The sequence below is a fragment of the Coturnix japonica genome, chromosome 1, assembly GCF_001577835.2.
Source record: "Coturnix japonica isolate 7356 chromosome 1, Coturnix japonica 2.1, whole genome shotgun sequence".
Classification (NCBI taxonomy): Eukaryota; Metazoa; Chordata; class Aves; order Galliformes; family Phasianidae; genus Coturnix; species Coturnix japonica.
The window spans coordinates 46,327,097-46,341,202 of record NC_029516.1 but is presented as its reverse complement, the minus strand read 5'-3'; the positions used below and the strand labels follow the sequence as shown (position 1 = coordinate 46,341,202).

At 54.5% G+C, this 14,106-nt stretch overlaps 1 protein-coding gene across 3 annotated transcripts; it reads right to left on the bottom strand.

Annotated features, from left to right (window-relative positions):
* Nucleotides 1–1,768: 1,768 nt before the first annotated feature.
* Nucleotides 1,769–14,096, bottom strand: CBX6 (chromobox 6). Of its 3 annotated transcripts, none has more exons than XM_032444751.1 (5): nucleotides 13,984–14,096; nucleotides 12,534–12,577; nucleotides 12,381–12,446; nucleotides 12,233–12,299; nucleotides 1,769–5,965 (listed from the first exon to the last, which is right to left on the bottom strand). In XM_032444751.1, the coding sequence occupies exons 1-5, from the start codon at nucleotides 14,029–14,031 to the stop codon at nucleotides 4,991–4,993; spliced, it is 1,200 nt and encodes a 399-aa protein (XP_032300642.1). In that variant the 5' UTR covers nucleotides 14,032–14,096; the 3' UTR covers nucleotides 1,769–4,990. The 3 variants fall into 3 exon arrangements, with proteins under 3 accessions (XP_032300642.1, XP_015718863.1, XP_015718871.1); XM_015863377.2 differs by lacking the exon at nucleotides 13,984–14,096 and adding an exon at nucleotides 12,700–12,831; XM_015863385.2 differs by lacking the exon at nucleotides 13,984–14,096 and adding an exon at nucleotides 12,700–12,831 and having other exon boundaries at nucleotides 1,769–5,911.
* Nucleotides 14,097–14,106: the final 10 nt, after the last annotated feature.

Sequence of the window (14,106 nt, the reverse complement as noted above, 5' to 3'; positions counted from 1 at the left end):
CAGCACGTAGCCAGGCACACACTCCAGGTTTGTCACACCTCCCTGGGGGAGGATCTACTCCCACACTGCCCCATGGCAGGCAGGAGCGCAGGGACCTGGGGCAGTGACCCTCAGCAGGGCAGAGCCCAGGGAAGACATTCCCATCCCTGCCAGGAGGGATCGGGATGTGGCCACCTCCGAGCACGGGGAGCTGCTGGAGCCCCCTCCATAGAGAGGGGCTGGGAAAGGGAGTAGAATCCCTAGGAAGACTCAGCTCAGAGACAGCTCCTACCTGGTGAAGAGCAGGATTGGTGGTGTTTTGTTTTGCCTTTCAATTATTCTTTCCTAAATCTCCCTGGGAACTTCAGAAAGGGGAGACGTGGAGAAATGCTCCCTTGTCTGCTGAAAACAAAATGCAATAGCGGCTCACCACAGCCTGCTTGTTTTCCCATCCCAAAAGGAGCTTGCATCTCTGTCTGCACGCCTCCCTGGTCCCGTTTTGTTCAGTGAAAAGAGCATGAGTCAGGAGGCGGCAGGTCCAAGCTGAAAGCTGTGGGAAGCACTGACAGAGCTCAGAGAGAAGAGAAAATCCCCAGGAGCAGCCTAGGCTGCGGGAGGCAGCAGTACGCACATTGCCTACTGCTGCTAAGCCAAGAGAAGTCCAGGTGAGAAAATCTGTCCTAGCATCCCCTAGAGCCGGTGGCTTCCCTTCTCCCCACACCACATGAATAAACAACCATCTCAGATAGGGAAGCCAGTGTACAACAGCACACCTCCTTGCTTTGAAATGTTAGGACAACATTAGGACAGCTCCAATAAGCTGGAGTGGAAGAACATGGTCCTGCTCAAGCAAAACCCTGTCGGAGCCTCACCTCCCCACGAAGAACCTGGAGAAGAGGGTGTACATCTCAACCTCGGCAAAGCCTGAGCACATGGGGCAGCTCCTTCACCTGCCCTGAGGACGTGGTGACAATCAGCAATGGGACACATGGATGGGGCTGGGTTCTCTGTCCTGACATGGTGAATCCTGCAAGAAAACTGCCTACCCAACACTGGGAGAATCATAGAGTGATCGAATGGCCTGGGTTGAAAAAGACCACAATGATCATCCGGTTTCAACCCCCCTGCTATGTGCAGGGTCACCAACCACCAGACCAGGCTGCCCAGAGCCACATCCAGCCTGGCTTTGAATGCCTCCAGGGATGGGGCATCCACAGCCTCCTTGGGCAGCCCGTTCCAGTGCGTCACCACCCTCTGAGTGAAAAACTTCCTCCTAACATATAACCTAAGCCTCCTCTGTCTCAGTTTAAAAAGACCCTATGGATAGGAGGTGCATCCCGTTCCCACATGAGCTCACTGTGCTACATCCTGCTCTGACAAGGGGAAGGGAGAAGAGAAGAGGCGGCCATCTGGCAGGAATGTCGCATGCTGACCCCAAATCCTAGCAGCTTGCTGCGCATGCAAAGAAAGTCAACTGTTTCCACGTGGTGGGCCAAGAGCAGCCGCTGCTGAGGGCTGCTTGGCCAGATAAACCATTTGGAGACTCCATCTTAACTCACAGGAGAGGAATGGGAGGGAAGGGAACCCCGACACGTGGGAGGCAGGGGCGGAGGGGGCTGCAGACAGACGGGGTTCCTCCAACACGCAACTCACCTTCTCCGCTCGGAGATGGCTGCCAGACCCAGAATGCCTTTCCCTCCGGTTCAAGCAACCCAACACCACCCCAGACACACATGCTTCCATACTACAAAATACTCTTTTCTCTAAGGACCGCCTAATACCGCTACAGTTTGTGCAATCACCGCATTTATTATTCATTGTTAAACTCTCTCTCGCTCTCTCTCTCCCTGTAGAAACTTTTTTTTTAAGCTTTTCTCTTTTTTTTTTTTATGCAAAACTAATCATTTCACTTTTCCCACTCCATCATAAAATCTCCTCTAAAAACACGACGACAAGAGAACAAACATGGCACAGACACAGAGAATATCTCCCTGGTTTTGTTTTTGTTTTCCTAGGATGTAGGGGAAGGGAAAGGGATACTTTCAAATGAATTCCTCCCCCTCAACCTCACGCCCTTTCCAAAGGGCACGGATGGATCTTTTTTTCCCCATCTCCATTCAAGAGCAAGGGCAAAAACTGAGGAGGAAGAGTGTAACCCACATAAATATGAAGGTTGGTTGGTCGGCCCCAAGCGGCGCGTCCACCCGAGGGCACTTGGAGACTTCCAGATAGCAGCCTGTACCTGGAAGCAGCACGGGATCTGTGTTCCAGATCCAGAGGTTCAGGGTTTGATTCCCACCTGGCGACGCGCCCGGGGAGCGACGCGTGGCGCAGGTGGTTGAGCTGTGTCTGCAAGCCGGATGGCATTCCTTTCCTCCTCTGCAAAGAGGATCTACTGCATGAGTTCCCCCGCCACGACAGCACCCCTACCACCACCCACTGTGTGCTCTTCAGACGGTCCCCTTTGCTTGTCACTCCGGAGAAAGGCAAAACCCCTTTAACTATGCAGTTCCTGCCCCCCGCCCCCAAAGAACACCATATAAGAGACATTGGCGAAAAGAAGTCTGCCAAGCCAACGCACCTTGGCCACAACACATCGAGAGTTTCCTATTAAAGTTCCCTTTTATCTCCCACTTAAACGCTTCAATTTGTTTCAGAACCTCATTATCACAGAACAAAACACATCACCACATACACACCAAACAGCAACTGAACAACCTAAGGTGACAGGCCGGTTTGCATCAACCCCACAAAGCTCCTCTTATCCTGCAGCCTCCAAATAGTTGTGGTTTCTCATCGCTGTTGCTTAGAAGGGGGGAAAAGAAAAAAAGAGAAGCACCTCTTTGCTGCTCCCCTAAGAAAAAGCTTTTCCCCAGAACTACGGACTGCTCATGCTTGAAGCAGTGGATAGGCTATGCTCAAATAAGAGACGCCGGGTGTGCCAGGCACAGGAAAGATGCAAAAGTATAGACACAAAGAATACAGGCAGGTATTAATACAGACACGCACACAAGTCCAACACGTTATAGGAAGCCTTAGCTTGGGTGAATGAATCGGGGAAGTCTCTTTCTCCCTGCCCTGGCTTCAGCCGTGTATGCAGCCGCATCCCCGAAGCACCCACTGAGCTCTTAAGGGAAGAGAAAGGAAGAGGTGTGCCAAGGGTGGAGTTCACAGCACCCAGAGCCCCCTTTAACCCAACACAAACCCCATCCGCTATGAGGCATCACTGTGGGCAGGCAGTGAGGCTTTCACTGCGCCGACTGAGGAGCTGCAATTTAGGGAGGCTCTAATTACAATCGGCGGTCGGTTGGTCCTTCTGCTGCCCCAGTTCTCTCCCACAGACCGCCTCGCTGCTGCCCTCAAACCACAAAATGACAGCTCCAGGCAGGAGCACTGCCCACAGCAGTCAGCTGCCAGCGCCCTGTCCCTCATGCAGAAGCACCAAAGGGTCAGCTCCACTCGTGTTCACCCGCTCAGGGCACAGCTGCAGGCCTCAGAGTGGGGAATTCTCTCCACCCTTTCCCACCTCTGCACCATAGATGTAGAAGTAAAACCCCCTGTCCCAGTCCCAGCAGTGGGGACAGGGTTGGGAGAGGGAGGCTCTCCCATGGGTTGATCCATCAGCACCTTTTCCTTGCCCTTACAGCCCAGCCATATGCAAGTAGAGAAGGGAGAGGAAGGAGTGGCATTTCACCACGACGCTTAGGGTGGTACAGAGATAAGCAAGACAGAAGTGGCAGGTAGAGAAGAGAGCTCGTTTTGGGCATGAGAAGAGCACCAGAGAAAGAGCTGTGATCTCGCTTGCTCTTACTTGCAAGGGCCAAAGAATGTCTGTATCAACCCAGGGGTGCTCTGAGAGAGAGCCAGCACACAGGCTTATGACGTGAGAGTAATTTCTTGTTAGCACCTTTAGTGGCAGTTGTAAGGGGCCATTTCAGATCCTGGAAAAACAGAGGGGAACACTCCTTCCAGAACATCCTAGAGAGGGGAACAGGAGAGATGAGAGGGAGTGGGAAGAGCACATCACCCACCTTAGTACCCATCCTTCCTTCTGAGGGAGCAAAACGGCTCAGGGGAAGCTTGCAGAGGAGGCAGGAGACCACCATCTCCTCCCAGACTGAAGGACGGGTGCTCCCACTCCCATCACAGAGGGTCTGGAAGGGGTGGAGAGGATACATTTGATGCCCTCTCCCCCAGCAAGTGCAAGTGATGAATGCCAGAAGGAAGGTTTGGCTGGAGGCAGGCTCCCCTTTTCTCCCATTCCACCTGCAAAGCTGAGCATGCTGGAAGATGCAGGGGAAGATGAGACACCAGGCTGCCCGAAATTGACAATACAACTGCCAAGGTAGCACCAATAGTTGCAGGAACAGAGAAGCCACCAAGGGATGTTTGCTGTGTGGGGCTCTCCCAGCCACCCCAGCTTTGTCATGAGCACCTTGCAGCTGTGACACTTCACCTCACACCCCTCTCCTCCTTGCGGGACATCTGGATCCACCACTGCGGCACAGAGATGGTGGATCCAGGCCACGGGCCAAGGAGGGCAAGGACAGTAGGATCCAGGTCACAGCAGGGGAAAAATACAGGAATGGAAGAGACTGCGTGCACCTTGTGGGAGAAGGCTCAGGGATGTGGGCTCCAGCCCTTCTTCTACCCACCTCTTGAGGGTCTGGAGCTCCTCTTCAAAGATGGAAGGGGAAGGGTGGAGGAGCACAGGCACACAGAAACATGATCACCCCAAAGGCTCCACCGCCAGTTGGACACCACCACATTCAAGGACAAACAACCACACTTCGGCCCCACCACAGCCCACCCTGCCTCCTGACTCCCCCCACTGCAACGCTCTGACCTCTGCACTGGGTAGACCAAGCAGGAGGGGAGGAGGAGGAGGAAGGGTGGCTGTGAGGGCAGAGGGACAGCGCAGGGGAGAAGGAGAGAACCAAGGACAGCCATTCACACCACGACTTCTCACAGGTAGAGCCCCCATGCCTCTGAACAGGGGGACCTGGCTGGCTCACTTGCTGCCGCCTCCCCCGCCACCCGCCGCCGCCACCTTCTCAAAATCCTCTGCATTGCAGAACTCCTTGATGGTGACCGTGAGCAGGTTGCTGGTGACATCCGTGACCACCACGTTAGAGCAAGGGGACATCTCGGGACGCCAGTCGCTGGCCTCCAGCTCTGGGTCGGAAGAGGAAAGGGGCAAGGAGGGCGTCTGCCCCCCGCTGCAGCCTCTGGGGGGAGAACGCTTGCTGGTGGCAGCTGACTCAGGTGGGATGGAGAGGTCGAGGACCTCCGACTCGCGCCAGTCGGGAATGGCTGGGCTCAGGGTCTCGGGGAGCAGCTTCGGAGGGGAATCATCCGGGTCAGAGGAGGAATGGGGCGTGGGCGACGGGCAGCCAGAGGAGCTGGAGCTGGGGGCATCGTATGGAGTGGAGCCCATCATGAGCCCACAGGAGGCTGCCTGGGAGCTTTCAGCCTCCCCCTTGCCCTCCAGAGAGGGGGTGGGCGCAGTGGACGGCTTATTGTAAAGCGAGAAGCCGCCAAACTTCATGTGGCGGATCTGAGTGCGGAGGACGCTCTCACTGAACTTTTTGCTCTTACCGATGACGCGGTTTCGGGAAGGGATCTTGGGTCGAGCCAGGGCCCCGGAACCGCTGGCCGGCTTCCCACCTTTGTCAATGACTTTGAGGTTGAGAATGATGCGGCTGCGCTTGGGCTCACGGGGTTTCACCTTGCGGTTGATGATGCGGACGGTCTCCGAGAAGGGCGAGACAGGGGGACGGATGCCGGCCCCACCACCCACACTTCCGCCATTCTGGGGGTCGGGACGGGGCAGGGGACGCCGGGACATGCGGTGGCATCGCCGGATGTCTTTCTTGAGCCGGTGCACAGCGGCGCTGGAGTGGAGCTTGGGAGATGAGGTGCTAGAACCAGGCTTGACAGAAAAGTGTACATCCCCAATGTGGAGGGCCTCCGCTTGGGCCCGAGCCTGCGGTGGTGGGGAGAGAGACAAAAACAGGGTCAGAGAGGTAGCCTAAGTGCAGCCAAATCTCAGGTCAGACGCTTCTCGCCTCGCTCTTGCTGAAGAGAAATGCCACATCAAATCTATATCCACATTAATGACAACCATGAATCCACAACCACCCTCCTACTGAATCCGCTGGTGAGTCAAGACAGAAATCTGCCCCTCTGAGGCTGCTCCACAGAAGGGATGAGCCAGCTCATCACTCCCCCTACGTGCCCTCAGTGTCAGATCCAACAGTATGAGCTCCCACTTCCAGCACCCAACTCCCCGTTTCATCCCCTGTCAAATGATGGTGGAGAGATGCCACCATCACATGGTGACAAGCATGGTAAGGACGGCATGGGGAGATGGGGTGGAATATATGTGCTGTGTGGGACTATGGACTGTTGGGAGCTGTGTGCCCCTATACAAGCAAAGGAGGGTTGTCCAGATCCTTTATGTGCAGCTTTAATTACTTCCCTGTTGGCACATATTTCCCCAAAGAGAAAACTGCCAGGTTCCAGCCATGTTAAAAGCAATGGTTCCCAATGTTTGGTAACCCTTAGCACCAACAGTTTGGCCAGTGTTGAGTTAGCCCCCTAAACTAAGTACCAGTCCTGAGAGAGGGGAGCTGTCCTGCATGCTCTGGGAACAAGCATGAGACAAGAGGGAGGCAAAGAGAACTGCATCCAGGTAGCTCCCACAACCAGACTTGTCTGCACCACCAAACAGGGTAGATGTGGGCCTTGAGGAACACAGAGGTAGGTGATGGTGATCTGATGAAGCTGTCTTAGATAAGAGCAAGAACTGCGGAGAACGGGAGCTTAGTTTTCAAATGGAAACCGTGACCAAGTTGCTTAACACTAGTGCAAACAAGGTTGGCACTGCCTTGTCCCTTGGAACACCGTACTTCACCTGCAGCCCACTCCTCCCCCCAACAAAACCCCATCTCTATGCCTCTCAGTGGTTCCTTGAAGCAGAAGTAGCCCACACATGACGATGGGGTGAGCCCCCTCTTCCATCATTACCCAGCTTGCATGCAGCTTCCTCCATCTCGTGGGCACAACAAGAACTGCAGTGCTACAGACAGCTGCTTTTCCTCCCCAACTTCTTTCTCCAATTGCCCCCTCACACAAGCCAAGATCGGGATGGCTGCCTGCCAGCTGAAAGCTTAAGTACTCCAACACCATCTCCTTTGTCACCCTGCAGCCTGTGCCTCCTACCGAAGGAACGCCTGGGGAAAAAATGTTCTTGTCAAGACAGCAATCTAACAGATCTGAGCGAGGGGCCCAGGCGAACTTTCCTTCCACACAATGAGCTCAGAGTCCTTTGCCCCTCGACTCCTACTGAGGGCTCAGCAAGAGTCGCAGAAGACCCTGAGCAAGCAGAGAATGGGCATGTGAAGACATTTTGTTCCTCCCTGGCTAACATCAGATTACTCCCTGCAGTACCACGCATATCCTGGCTCCAAAAGGACTGTGACCAAGAGGCCTCCATCCCCTACTCTATGTGAAAACGCAGACCTAAGCCTCCTCTGTGCCACACAGCTGCCACACATCCCTCTGTGCCCTGACCAGGACACAACATTAATAGAAGTGATACAGCCTTCCCTAACTCCCCAGTTTAAAGGAAGCAGTTACCAACAACCACAGCTGCTTTCTACACCCTGAATTCCTTGGTGGAGTTTCCCAGCAACTGGGGGAAAAGAAAAATGGTAATGCTGGGACAGTTGCTGCCTGGCCACTTCCAAAGCCCCACCAACATTCTCTGCCTGTGCTCATTAATCAGCCCCTGTCTTGCTTTGACTATAGAGACCTGCCTTTCTTTGGTGCTTACAGAGCAGCTAGCACAGACCAACGTGCATGGCTGGGGCCTTCCCAGTGCACCAGACCCACCAGGTCTCCTTTGTCTGCTGCGTGTCTTGTTTCCACTTACTCCCCGCATTTGTTAAATACCAGTTTGGGTACTTTCTGAGCAGCCTACACAAACCACGGACTGCTTAGGCCAGGCTGTCAAGCAGCAGGGTGAGCCAGGCCCTCCCCAGGTGCTGTCCCCAGTGACCAGCCTCAGCACTGGTCTCAATGAACAATATGCAGATACACAACTTACCTTCAGCTTGTTTTTCCAGGTAAGGTTTCAAGAAAAATAGTATCAAGACGCTCTATCTAAAACCAGCCCCCACCATCCTCTCACTTGCAAAGATCAGTGTTACTACTACAGGATCAGGTTTATTCAGGCATCAGCTATACAAATTCAAGCCTCTTCCTAAAGGGACAGCATGTTTCCAGGGCTGTAATTTCCTTCTCTGGCTTTCATCTTTAAGCGACTTGCACCTTCAGGTTGCAGAAGACTCAGCACTCAGGTTGGCAGCTCCCTGCTTCGGACCCATGACAATGACACACTCAAGAGCTGTATGAGCGTTAAGTCTTTAAAACCAAACCTATTTAATCCTTTCAGCTGCATCACCGGTGAGTTACTCAGCTGAGAACTTCTCCAAATGGAAGCTACCTCTTGGGGTTTTGCTGTTCTCACCCGTAGGATTTGCTCACCACTGAAGAAGTACTCAGCATGTACATAAGTAATTTGCTGCCTGCTTACAGCTCAGCCTACATCAGGAGCGGCTTCTGGAGGCTTGCTGCAGTGCTCTGTCACGGGAGCAAGGCAACCGCTTCCCTTCCCCCCCTCCCTTTTTGGGATCTGTATCACCTTTATTTAGCTTGTGCAGCTCTTTCCCATTGCCTCTGGGAACAAGTATTATCTCCCTTGTTCCCTACTATTTCTGAATAAATGTCCCTCGAGGCCCAGCACGCGTATTTGTTCATTCATTCCCTGAACGCACTGAGGCACACAAGCACATGCACTGACACGTGCTTTGTGAACGCTTGCTTACCTGAATCATATCAAAACCTTTGCAATCTGTAAGGGGAAGGGAGGTTTTTTAAAAAAAAAAAAAAAAAAAAAAAAAAGGACCTTGCAAGGCAGCAGATTTCTAGTTAATTACTTCAGAATCGAGTGATTTTCAGTAGCACTGCTGCACCATAGCAGCGCTGCATTACTGGTTCTGCTTTGTCTTTTATTCTCCACCTGCATTCCCACAGTCCTTGCTCCAACCAGCTCTTCTTTCCCCTTTTTGGCTGCCATTCTGCCTTTTTACTGCCCTTTTTTCTTCTACAGCCTTCCAAGTGACAAGGCAATGGCAAGCCAGTTCATAGCACAGCTTTCCCAAGCAACACCGCCATAAACTACAGCTTCCCTACTGGATAGGGGAACAAAATGCCACAAAGGGGAACAGTCTGTTTTCAAACCGCCCGGGGATAATTTACGAACAGGGAGGAGATCAAAAGAAATCCAACTCCAGCTTCAGAGTTCAAGGAAGGGCGAAGTGACAGAACAACACGCTGCTCTGCCCCTCTGTCCCCTCTCGCTCTGCTCTGTTACTTATCCCCCCATTAACCTTCTCCAGCCTTTTTTTCCTTTCGTGTATCTGCAGCCATCCCAAAGAGAAGCCTTTGCTAGCCACCCACTGAGCTTGGAGACTGGGCCCTGTCTCTTAATAGCACTCACTATACTTTATTAGATTAGTGGGTAGGCCTTGCGTTCCTCGCAGCAGAGTGCCGAGGGAAAAGCAAAACATAAAGAGCAAACCAAGCAGAGGGAGAGAGGAATATCACTACAGTGTGCATGACAGGTCGATATCTCTTTCTAACCTTGCACGAGCTGTCCTCAAGGAAGCCTTCTGCAGACATATAAGCATTGCAGCAAGAGCCTCATGTGCAGCGCTGCCTGTTCTGAGCGCTCAGCACAAAGCTTACGGCATACCAGGAGCCTCCCAAGAATGACAGCCTCCCGCCAAGCCTGAGCTCAGTCAGCTGTGGGAAAGTTTGCCCCTAGCATGCAGAGGATCAAGTCCCATTTCCTGCCCCCAAACCCTGCAGCTGAGGTTTGAAGGGGTCTCTCACGATGCCGGCCATCTTGATAGCGATATCACAAAGCCCGGCCTGTGACTTCCCTCAGCAGCCTGATGGAAAGGGCAAGTGTTAGGCAGCTCTCAGCAACAGCAGCCTGGCTCACAAAGGCAGCAGGTGGCTGAAGATGCAGCTTTTCAAAGCTTTTCCAAAGGGGCGGGCCTCTAACCTGCTGGAATGTGTTCTGCAAATCCCCCAGGGGTGCCTATCTGCAGCTTTTGACAGCTAATCCCTGGATAAACCTATCCCCATCTGCAAAGCAAAACACCCCCGGGCCAGGGAACGGCGGCACGTGGGAGCACTTATTTCCATGCCTTACTGGAGATTCAGAAGCCCAAGTTTAAGCCCTGACACATATGGGAGATCCTAGCAAGCCACCGAGCCAAGGGCAGGCGGGCCACCACGGCAGCCCTAGGCCAGGCTCCCGCTTCAACGTCATTTCACCAGGCCTAATCTGTTCAGCTAGCAGATCAAAAAGAATATTGTTCTTACTGCCAACTTCAAAGACTCTCTCAGATGCAAGAGTCAAATTTCTTCCCCTGCTTCTGAAATTCTCACTGGAAGCCAAGAACCAAAAATGCCGTCAACGATGCATGAGGCAGAACAGCACTGCGAGGCTGGCAAAGGCCAGCCTTCAAGAAACGATGACCAAGATGCACATTGGTCTCAGCCATTCTGGTGGCAGCCATGCTGCTCACCGTTTGCCTGAACAGAGCTGAGAAGCTGAGACAGAGCTGGTGGAGATTGAGTTACCTCCCGCTGCCTGGCCCAGGCCGTTATTTTTAGGGCAGGTTCTGAAGTAGCAGCAAGCAAAGCACCAGCCGTTGCACCAGCTCTGTCCCCAAGCTGCAGTGGGAGCAGCAGGGCTCTGTTTGATCTAGGCTTCCCTCAGCTGGGCACCTTCAGGACAGCTCCACCCTCCCCGGAGCACTGCACCAGCTGCACAAACCTACAGGTTTTGGATAACGTTTGAGAAGCTGGCAGAAGGAAGATGTGCTGCAGGAACGTGTCAGGGATGTGATTCAAAGGATGCTGCTGAATAATTCAGGTTCCAAGTTTAGAGGGGTTTAAAAAGCAAGGGGAGAAGAGGAGGGATGAGGGGGTTTTGTTTTTTTTTTTCTTGCTTCTTTTTTTTTAATGGATTTTGTTGCTGTTTGAATGAGAATGAAAAATTGGCAATAGATTTTTCCACACTCCACAAAGAACCAAAAGAAAAGAAACTGATTATACACGGTAGTGTCAAAAGCACAGAATAAACAAAGGCAACACTTCCCTACTGCCGAACGATGTCAGGTGTTACAAATCCCAGCGCTTTTTAATTCAAGAGGGGAACTATTTTAAGCCGGTGGTTTCCCTTTCAGCTTTCCTTTGCATTGCTGGAAACCTTAACACCAGGGTTTCACTTAATGCATGACTGCCAGAAAAACCACCTAGCCCAGCTTCCCTGCACAACGATTACGAGGTGGCACCCATCAGTTACATTTGTAGCTTTCAGGTTGCAGATGCAAAAAGCTGCTAGCAGAAAAACAGGCAGAGGACAGAGAAGGAGGGACTTGCAGGGGATTACCATGTCCCCTGGGTTTTGCCTGGGGCATCAGCATGTGCCCAATTCCTACATTTCCCCCATGTGTTTCAGAAAGCAGAGCAGACATTCTACCCCTCTCGCTGCTCACTCGGTCCAAGCACTGGGCTAACTGGAGCGAAGCTCCTGCTGCTGCCAGGCAGAGGGGAGCGTTAACCCACTGGGGAAACATGCATAAGGGGATGAGGACTTGCTCTGAGCCACAGACGGAGATGGTGATGGAGATACCTCATTGCACAGCTGTTCCATATGTTTGTATGGGATCAAAACCATGATCTCCCTTACCTGTCTCAGTCACGCTGAGGTGCGCTGTCTGGGTTCACCTGAATCCGTGATACTCGTGGAAGGAGAAGGGAGCAAAGCATGGAGTTCTGCCTTTGGGCTAACAAACCCACAGCGTGCCCCCAGCTAACACGCTTCTCAGTTTAAAAAGAGGGTAAAATCGAGTGGTCAGGGCAGCACTGGCACTGCTGGGATGATGGCGAGGGGTCTCCTGGAGCACCAAAGCACTGCTCCAATGCCTGCAGCCCACAGATGGGAGCCCCCACAGCGAGCGGGGCGTGGGGAACGGCGCGCAGATGGAAGGGGCCACGAGGGGAGAGGCCGTGAGGGGGCCCCGCTGCCCCCAGCTCACGCCAAGCGCTGAGGGCACAGCGAGGGGCTGGATGCGGCGCGCTAGGCCGGAGGGATGTAAATAAGAGTTACCTTCAGCAGAAAAGTTTTGGGCTTCGGTCCTCTCTTCTTGGGCCCGTACAGCTCCCGCTCGCGCTCCCTGCGGGGAGGCAAAGCCAACGGTTAGTGCCGTCCCGGGGGCCCTTCCCGCAGCCCCCCGCCGCCCGCTCCGCTCACTCACTTCTGCTCGAAGGCGGCGATGAGGCGGGAGTCCAGGATGTTCTCCTCGGGCTCCCAGGTGCTGTACCTGCCGGGCGGCACCGCGGAGCGGGTCAGCACGGGACTCGACACCCCGCGGCCCGCCGCCCCCCCCCACCCGTCGCCCCGCACTCACTTGATGGCCCAGCCCTTCCATTTCACCAGGTACTCGATGCGGCCCTGTAAAACACACGGAGGAGACGCGGGGGTGAGACCGGAGGAGGATGAGGGGGGAGCGGGAAGGCCTCCCTCCCTCCCACCCGCCCCGGGCCGAGCCGGGCCGGGCCGTCCGCATCCCGCACCTTTCGGATGCGCCGCTTGATGATGGACTCGGCGGCGAAGACGCGCTCTCCCACTGCAGACAGCTCCATCTTGTGCGCCTCGCCGGCGGCGCCCGCAGCCCATAATAATCCCGCGCGCCCCGCCCCGCCCCGCCCCCCCGCCGGCTCGCGCGCGCCCGCGCCCGCGCGTGACCCTCCACCACCCCCCCCCCCCTCAATATGGTGCGGAGGGGTGGCGGGGGGGAGGCTCTTAAAGGGGCCGCAACGAAGCGGGAGCGGGGCCCGCAGCACGGCTGGAAGAGGCCGCGCAGCCTGCGGGGCTTCGCTCGTTAAGCGTTCATTAACCTCCTGAGGCGGCACGGTACTTAGCGCCCGTCCGAGAGCCGCGGCGTGAGCGGCCCCCAGCAGATGCTGCAGAGGTGTCATTGTCAGCGTGACCGCCCGGCTGCAACATGTGCCTCCTCCTGCAGCAGCTGGAGCCCAAGCAATAGCCTGCACCACCCCTCCAGCCTAAGTGGTACCCATGGTATCCCCACAGCTTTCCTATGAGTTCCAAAGGGAGGCCCAGGCTGCGGCAGCACTCTCGGATTTCCAGCATCCCTCCTTCCAAAGCCGCTTCCTTGAGGAGCAAGGCAGGAGCCAGGTGCCCTGCTTTCAGGCATCCCGCCAGGTTAGCCTGCATGGATGCGAGAGGCAGCACAGCAACAGAGCCAGCCGAACCTTTAATCCAGCCAGCACATGCATGTGGAAGGACAAGGCGCTGGGCGCAGAATGGCAGCCAGCTGCTGCAGCATTGGCAGGGGTAGGAAGGAAATCTCTGGAGCAGGCTTTCCCGTAATGCTGCACTGCAGCTTCTTACTCCTTCACCTGACTGCCAAGCTGCTGCCAGCAAAACAAGCGGCTGGCTGCAGGCCCGCACCCATGGCAGCGGTCAGGCCGGCTCAGAGCAGCTTTGGTAACACAGGTGAACCCTCAGCACGGCCCAAGCTGACTGGCACGACTGACTCACTCTAAGCTACCTGCAATGAGTAGCAGGAGCCCTGGGATGCAGGCGATGGCCACGCTCTCCTCCAGCTGCTGCTGGCAGACCTAACAAACCCGGAGCTGGAACCTAACAGACCCGGAGCTGTAGCCGTGCCGTGAGCAGTGCTCTCCTTCTCCAATTCGGATCCACCAAAGAGCAGCTGTCCCAGGTCAGCCTGTATAGCTCTAACTTACGCCCCGGTTAAAAATTACTTCAATTCAAGGCTTTTATTAATAAGTAATGCCAGAAACAGCATTTTGAACGCTCCGTACTTCACAAACCTTTTTTCTTTCCTGGTGGCTCTCACGCACGCAGGGGCCTTTCTCCATTCTTTTTCCAACCACGCTGCATGTTTATACTGACAGGAGCGACTGAGGGGAATAATTCAGCCGTTAAATTAAAAG